Source organism: Piliocolobus tephrosceles, chromosome 5 (genome assembly GCF_002776525.5).
Source record: "Piliocolobus tephrosceles isolate RC106 chromosome 5, ASM277652v3, whole genome shotgun sequence".
In the NCBI taxonomy this organism is placed as follows: domain Eukaryota; kingdom Metazoa; phylum Chordata; class Mammalia; order Primates; family Cercopithecidae; genus Piliocolobus; species Piliocolobus tephrosceles.
In genome coordinates, this window is record NC_045438.1 from 151,390,798 (window position 1) to 151,399,395 (window position 8,598).

The following is an 8,598-nucleotide window of genomic DNA, read 5'->3' on the forward strand; positions in this document are numbered from 1 at the left end:
TTAGCAGAAGTCAGCTCCAAGATGGGCCAAGACAGCACGCTAAGTAAGGATTTAGGTTTTATTTCATTTCATTTCATTTCATTTCATTTCATTTTATATTTTTTATCTTTTGAGATGGAGTTTTGCTCTTGTTGCCCAGGCTGGAGTGCAGTGGCATGATCTCAGCTCACCCTGCAATCTCCGCCTCCCGGGTTCAAGCTATTCTCCTGCCTCAGCCCCCGGAATAGCTGGGATTACAAGCATGTGCCATCACGCCTGGCTAATTTTGTATTTTTAGTGGAGACGGGGTTTCTCCATGTTGGTCAGGCTGGTCTGGAACTCCTGACCTCAGGTGATCCACCCGCCTCAGCCTCCCAAAGTGCTGGGATTACAAGCGTGAGCCACCGCATCTGACCAGGATTTTATTTTATAATAATAATTGAAATAACTTATATCATGCACTTATTCCAAGTCAGCGTTAGTATGAGCACTTTATGTATATTGAGTTTATTTAACCCTCACAACAACTCTACTAAATAAGTACAGTCATCCCCAGCATTAGTAGGGGATTGGTTCCAGGACCTCCCTCGGATACCAAAACCCATGGATGTTCAAGTCCTTTATAGAAAATGGTGTAGTATTTGCATATAATCCATGCACATCCTTCCATATACTTTAAATCACCTGTAGATTATTCATAAATACCTAAAACAATGTTAATGCTATGTAAATAGTTGTTGTACTGTATGTTTAAAGCATAATAACAAGGCCAGCAAAATAAATAAAAAATAAAAGAAAGATTTTTGTATGAAAAAGGGGACAAGAACAATGGATTAGCACTTTTAAGTGACATTAATGTATTTGTAGAAAATGGGAGAAAAAAGTATTTCTACATATTAGTCCAAAGTGATCATGAGTTCACCAGGCCAATAGGAGAGGGTAACAGGGAGGGCATCCCAGGAAGAGGGAATGGCACAGGTAAAGGCATGGAGGTGTGAGAAGCCTGGAAGAACTGAGCCTGGAGAGTCATTTGGTTTAGCAGACCCAAGAGCCCATGAGTGACAGGCACTGGCAGAAGAGAAGAGAAGAGGATGACATTAGAGGGACAGGATAGACTATAAACTAAAGGGTTTTGCACACGAAGGGAAATTTTTCCCTTGCCAAGATAGGTGGCAGTGTGGAGGAGAAACTTGTTAGGATCCTGGGAGGAGAGGCAGAAAGACCCCATAAAAGGTAATGGGTCTCAGTAGGGTGTGGTGGGTTACAGGTGTAACCTCAGCACTTTGGGAGGCCGAGGTGGGTGGATCACAAGCTCAGCAGTTCAAGACCAGCCTGACCAACATAGAGAAACTCTGTCTGTAATAAAAAATACAAAAATTAGCCGGGCATGGTGGCGCACACCTGTCATCCCAGCTACTCAGGAGGCTGAGGAGAATTGCCTGAACCCGGGAGGCGGAGGTTGCAGTGAGCTGAGATCGCGCCATTGCACTCCAGCTTGGGTGACAGAGCAAGACTCCATCTCAAAAAAAAAAAAAAAGTAATGGGTCCCTATACACAGACAGTGGCAGTTTCAGGATGGAAAGCAGAAAACAGTGTTAAGATGGGTGGCCATTTGGGCACAGGCTTTCCCCAGGGCACCAGGTACTAAGTCTGGAGTCAGCTTTCACTAGATTCTGGTTTGCTTGTTTCAAAATGTACTCCAAGAGCCCAACAGATGTGCCCTATATGAAGTAGGTGCTGTAACTGGCACTTAATAGTGTCTTGCACAGTGCCTGCTGAGACCAAGTGTGTGCTCTTTGAACAGTAGCTCCAAAAATGACCCTTCGGAAAGGTAGCTATAAGTCCCAGTTTGCTAGGCTTCAGCCAGAGTCTTTGGGAAAATGTATTAATAGGGTTCCCTTTCACTCTTAAAAGCATGATTTTGATGACAAATTATATGGTAGCCTTATCTTTGGGTGTAACCCCTCCGAAGTGGACCCTTGAGGGTTGCTAGTGCTGTCTGTGGAATCTGGAGGGTGGTAAGGATGCAAAGAAATCATGGATCTCATTTCCGCCTCAACCAACTCATCCCTTTAGGTCTTCCTCTGGAAAAAAGTCCCCATAATGTCTCCAGAATTACAGGGAATGCAACTTTGAGGAATTAGGGAAAAGAGTATTGGAACGAAACTCTTGAAAACTAAATTCTACCTTTGCTGTGCCCCCAGATTAGCTGTGCAGCCTTGGGCAAGTCGCCTGTCTCTCTGGGCCTCATGATCCTCATCTATGAATCGAGAGAACGCAGCCAGATAGGTTCTGAGATCTCTCCCAGCTTTAAGAAACGACCAAAGGGCCTATTTTCCAGAAGCCAATAATATACGACAGTTCCTAGGGACTCCAACCTTCTCTCGAGAATCACGGTCAACCCTCGATCTGTGCAGAACACACTGCTCATCCCGTTATTCCGTGCCTCTACCCTGGGGTGTGACCACCTTCGCAATCTCTTTAAACTCCAAAGGCTCTCAAAATTGATCCTATAGCCATGTATCTGTATCTCTACTTTCTATCGATATAGATAGATATATTTTGATATTTATGCATCTATGTGTCTAGTCCTGGTTAAGACAGCAGTTAAACACCGGCAGAATAAAGTTGCTCCCACCTGTTAACTAGGCTAGCTGTGGACCTCGACCCACACTGCTCCAGCCAATTCTTGTCGCCCCCAAGCGTGGGAATCGCGAGACCTCCCAGGCAAAAGGCTTTATGTCTGTCTGTCTGTTTGTTTATTTATTTATTTATTACCTTGCATCCCTCTTTCCAAACCTTCTTGGGCGCGGGGACACGTCTCCGGTCTTCAGTAGGTTGGGAAGGTCCGCAGCCCATGCTGCGCGCGCGCGCGCTCCTCCTCCACGGGCTTGGCTGCTGTGCGCCGCCGCGAGCGTTCCCTGCCGCGCTCAGGCACCGGTGGTCCCGCGCTCCTGGGCCCTGCGCCCCTGCCCCTGCGCTTGGGCGCCACGCGCCTCTCCCACTTGCCGCGCTTAAACCCCGGGCACGACGCACTGGGTTTCTGGGCAGTTGCCAGGAATGGTTGCCACAATAAATTACGTCATGCAGACCTGGGACCTGGGCGGCGATGGGACTCTGGTAACTGAAAACTAGAAGGTTGGAGGCGTCTAAATCACAGCTAGGATGCAAATGGCAGCCCTAACCAGAGCGAGGGGCCAGGGGAAGGCCCGCTGCCTGGCTGCGTTACTTTGAAAAGTACCAGAGTCGCAAGCATCTTGCGGGAACCTCTTATTTTTCCTCTTTGTAAAACACGGTGTGTGTGACACGCCCCTACCCCTGGTGCCTGGACCACACCCTTGTTTTTAGACACTGTCTGAACTGTGTAGAAGGCGATCGTGTGGAACGCGAGGCACGTGTCCAGTCTCTCTTGAGGGCCGGAGGACGGAGTGGAGGCGTGGCGGACAGCACCAGAAGGCAGTGGCACAAGGCGACCTCAGAGAGACGGTCGCACAAATGGAAACCCACACGATGAAGAAAAGCAGATATAGTTAGGACCATAAACAGCTCAGTAGTCACCAAATGGATCACGCAAATCATTTTAATCGCAGGTGCATTTTATGAGCCGTTAGGCTGTATGGAAAGAGCATGGCTATGCATAATTCGAACAGAGAATTAAATCAAGAAGGTGTTATTCGTCAAAAAAGGCAGACCAGGAAGACTGCTCAAATGAGCAACAAGTTTGTCTTCTGGATATTTTCTTTTAATCTTAATTATTATTTTTTTTAAAAAAAGAATTAAAACAGGAACTAAAAGGAATCTTAGAGGTCTCCTATCAACTCTTTTTTTAGGTTCAGAGAAACTGAGTGACTTTCCCAAGGTCAACGGGAAGCTAGTTAATGAAGGTAGAATGAGGAACTAGGTGGCCTGACTCAGTTTCTCTGTGTCTCCATAATAACAGGAAAGTACAACTGAGGATTCTTGGAGGTGTAAAAATCCTGGGTCCTTCCAAGGAAACTAATGCTCAGCTCTGTGATAGGAAGCTGATTACTTACAACATTTCAACTCACTTCGCTGTTACTGGATGTTGCTGTCAATTTTCCTTTTACTAAAATTGAGGAAGAGGAAAGACGAGGAAATGAAACTCAACTCAAAGTATTATAATTATGGAGCAAGAAACATTGAAGATTTATTGAATGAAGAGTTGAAACAAAGCTAAAATGGTGTTGGGGGAACAGCTGTGACAGTATTAACTCATGGATGTCATAAGTCACATGTAATGCCCCAACTGGAAACTGGGGGAAATTCTCAGTTAGAATATTCCAACACAAAGAACACCAATAAAATGTTCTTCAGCAAGTTCAAAATGGATGTTTGTAGAATTGTAAGGGTAAAATACTGCACACAATTTTTTTTTTTTTTCTTTTAAGGCTCTCCGTGAACAGAGAACGAGTAGGTGGTACCCAAGTGTGTTGTGCAGGTGTAATCTGCAGCATCCCAGGACTATAGTGTGTAAACTAAAATAAAATCCTAAGCCCACCATAACAGAACAGACCCCCTCTGAGCCAAGGGGACCCCAGAAAAACTTAAAAACCAAGTTCCTGTTTATGACGGAATGAGAGGTCAGACATGCCTCTTGGTTTAGACACAACAACTGATCAGCATTAATGTTAAAATAGAGACCAGAAGATTGACAGAACAGGCGGTGGCTCACATCTGTAATCCCAGCACTTTGGGAGGCCAAGGCAGGTGGATCACCTTAGGTCAGGAGTTCGAGACCAACCTGGCGAAACACCGTCTTTACTAAAATTACAAAAATTAGCAGGTGTGGTGGCGGGTGCCTGTAATCCCAGATACTTGGGAGGTGGAGGCAGGGAGAACTGCTTGAACCCAGAAGGTGGAGAGTGCCATGAACCGAGATGGCACCACTGCACTACAGCCTGGGTGACAGAGTGAGGCTCTGTCTCAAAAAAAAAAAAAAAAAAAAAAAAAAAAAGAAGATTGACAGAACAGACTTTTCGTGGCAGTAACACCAAATTATAAACAGGACCTAAGGCAATGCCAGGCAATGTTTAAGTCATACACCTCTACATTTAAAGAAGAAACTATGTTCTAATCTTGCTATGAAGTTTTTCTTTATCTCTAGCAGCTAAACAAGCACTGGCCGGAAATAAGTAATATTGAAACAATTACAGCTTATCCAGCTCACAGACTCTGACTAACTGACCTCAAGTGACACCAGCCCTAACTACAGCTTTGATTGGACAAGAAATCAATTTCAGTAACTTTCTCCTGATAGGAAGACCACCACCATGGACTGTTTCTGGCCAGTTGACAGAGGTTATATACTTGCGTGCTTCATTTCCTCAAAAGACATTTTGATGTATAGGATGTAATACATTCAAATGTTAAGTCACCCCAAAGTGAACATGGGGTCATACGTTAACATGCATGTTTGTTTAATACCTACGCATCGGAACTACCTTTATGAATATTCATAGCTCCTCCTACAACCTGTTGCATATGTATGTTTAGCCAGCCTGTTCAGGATAAAGCTGCTACCCCAACCCCTCCTCCTTTGAAGTGCCTGTCTCTGGATTTTGCAAGAGGCAAGCTTCCCACCCTGAAGGATGGCCACCTCGCAGGCTGTAATCCTTTATAAGAAATGAAATTTTCTCTCCTTTCCACATTTCTAGATATTGTGTGTGTTTTTTGTTAACATATCAAAAATTGTGAAAAGGCCCTTTTTCTAGGGGTCTGTTAGGGCCAGTTTTTAGTGGCTGATGAGAACTGATTAACAGGAAATGTGGCCCCAGTGGTTAAATATAGCTGTTATTAAAATTAAATTATATAAACTTAAAATTCAACTGGCTATGTTAAAAAAACCATAGGTAATAAATACAACCAGATTTCGAATAGCGAGGCTGTAGAACACCTCTGAATATTAAATCATTACTGCAAAAACAGAAAATAGAAAAGAAAAATGGAAGACAGGAGAAAGAAGTGAGGAGGAATATGAAGGAGAAGAATCAAGACAAAGTCCATTAGACAATCAAGTATAGAAGAAAAGAAACACTGGCCTCATTTTATCAATGAATTTGCAGTCTAGGAAGATCTTTATGCATAAAATTACAACTAGGAGCCCGGATGTTACAGCAGCTGCTTATTTCTCTGCCCTGGTAGAGTAAGTATCTTTGTATTTAGTGGGTCAGAGTGAAGGAGAAAAGAAAATCCTCGCCTGCCATTACCCAAACCTAGGAGTCGGTTTTCTCTCTGTTCTGGTAGAAAGTTAACCCACACGGGATGCAGGATAAACCAGAGAGCAGCCATGTCTCCCTGCAGCACTCTGAGCAATAGTGTATTAGGGCAGGGTGAGTCATAGGCAGCCCAGACGCTTCAAATTCCAAGTGGAAGCTTTCTGATTTCAGTTCCAACTCCAAGCTTTTCTTTTTTCTTTTTTTTTTTTTTTTTTTTGAGACGGAGTCTTGCTCTGTTACCCAGGCTGGAGTGCAGTGGCCGGATCTCAGCTCACTGCAAGCTCCGCCTCCCGGGTGCACACCATTCTCCTGCCTCAGCCTCCCAAGTAGCTGGGACCACAGGCGCCGGCCACCTCGCCCGGCTAATTTTTTGTATTTTTAGTAGAGACGGGGTTTCACCGTGTTAGCCAGGGTGGTCTCGATCTCCTGACCTCGTGATCCGCCCGTCTCGGCCTCCCAAAGTGCTGGGATTACAGGCTTGAGCCACTGCGCCCGGCCCCAACTCCAAGCTTTTCTAAGAAGTGGAAAGTCACACAGAAAAATCAGTTCTAATCCCAATACCACATTTACTGAGTTTACTGGCATTCCTCCATAAATAGAAAAATTATGTGCTGATTTTCATTCCCAAACATGTCTCAATGTACTAATTATTACAATAATAGCTAATATTTTGAGTGCTTGTTAAGGACTGGGTAAAGGAGGGCAGCCAGAGGCTAATGTTGGCATTTCTACTTTATCAGCCCACTATTAGTCTAAAGCAAAGACTAGAAAACCCACCCACCACATCTTGCCCACTCTGTCTTTATAGGACACATGAGCTAAGAATGGATTTTGTTTTAAGTGGCTGAAAAAAAATGGAGAGTACGATTTAGTGATTTCTGAAAACTATATGAAATTCAAATGTCAGTGTTTGTAAATAAAGTTTTATTGGAACACAGACGTTCCCATTTGTTTACATATTATCATTAACGGTTACTTTTCTGGCACAGTTGAATAGTTATGGAAGAGATCATAAGGCCTGCAGAGCCTAAAATCTTTATTATCCAGCCTTTTATGGAACTTGTTTGCTGATCCCAGATTTAAAATGATAAAGTAACTCCCACAAACTTAATAAATCATTACATGGAACCCGAGCAGCCAGAAAGAGTTTGTGCTACTTTCAGAAGGGCAAAAAACTCTGAGGGTATAAATGCCACACAAGGGAATTTATCTCATTAAATAACAGAATTCCCAAGCCTGTGAAACATGTTAAGTGGTTTCATTCAGCTGATAAGCCCTCCCATGCTTCCCTGAAGCACTCTGTTCAACAGGAGGGCTATAGGGTGGGAACGAAACTTCACTGCGTTGCCCTGCTGTTTTGCATTTGAGATGTAGTGCAGGGAGCATCGTGGCTTCTGGAAAAAGACAAGAGGGCACCAGCTTGTAGGAAACAGGTGGCATTTTGAGTGTCATCTTGAATTCAAGATCAAATTTTATTTTTAAATTAAACTTATTTTATTCTATTTTGAGATGGAGTTTTGCTCGTCGCCCAGGCTGGAGTGCAGTAGCGCTATCTCGGCTCACTGCAACCTCTGCCTCCTGCGTCCAAGTGATTCTCCTGCCTCAGCCTCCCAAGTAGCTGGGATTACAGGTGCCCGCCACCACACCCAGCTAATTTTTATATTTTTAGTAGAGACAGGATTTCACCATGTTGACCGGGCTGGTCTCGAACTCCTGACCTCAGGTGATCCTGCCTCGGCCTCCCAAAGTGCTGGGCTTATAGGCATGAGCCACCGTGCTCAGCCTAAGATCTAATTTTAAAATCTCATGTTGTTCTGGTTCTTCACATCCCTTTGCCAGACATTTCAACCCAAACATTGCATTACTTGAAAACAGTCACCCCTCATCCCTCATATACTTACATTGTGTTGCTCAGATATGAGGGGTCTCTGAAGTTGCTGGCTTCTGAACCTGCTGGGGCAGGTTGCCTCAGTAACTCTACCAAGCACGTTCAGGAAGCTCACAAATCTGTCTATGAATAGTTGTGTGATAAAGAAAACTACTATTGCTAAAGGAAATCTGTATCAGAATATTGTCATTAAAAACACACACACACACAAACACATTTGCATAATTAAGATTTTTGCAATTCATGTGCCAATGCGTGCAATAACACCAGTGATGAATGAATGGTGTTGCCCCCAAATACAGAGTCCAAGCATATTTTAGGTATCCCTTTAAGAGAGTTGGTTTGACAGATTCTTGCAGAGAACAACTAGAAATAAATAAATAAATAAGCTCACAAACAGGGGAACAATTGTTTGTTGAACCTTGGCATTAAGCCAACAATCTTGATGTTTGCTCATTCAACACAAACTGGGTAAATACAGAGAGTAAAACACCA

General features: G+C 43.9%; 1 protein-coding gene across 1 annotated transcript in view; it reads right to left on the reverse strand.

The window, feature by feature from the left end:
- The window catches only part of STMND1 (stathmin domain containing 1), a 28,998-nt gene extending 25,963 nt beyond the window's left edge, over positions 1-3,035 (reverse strand). The window contains exon 1 of the mRNA XM_023209672.2: positions 2,758-3,035. Coding sequence (XP_023065440.1) covers positions 2,758-2,838 — 81 coding nt within the window. The 5' untranslated portion in view covers positions 2,839-3,035. The remainder of the gene's footprint in view (positions 1-2,757) is intronic.
- Between the last annotated feature and the right edge of the window lie 5,563 nt (positions 3,036-8,598).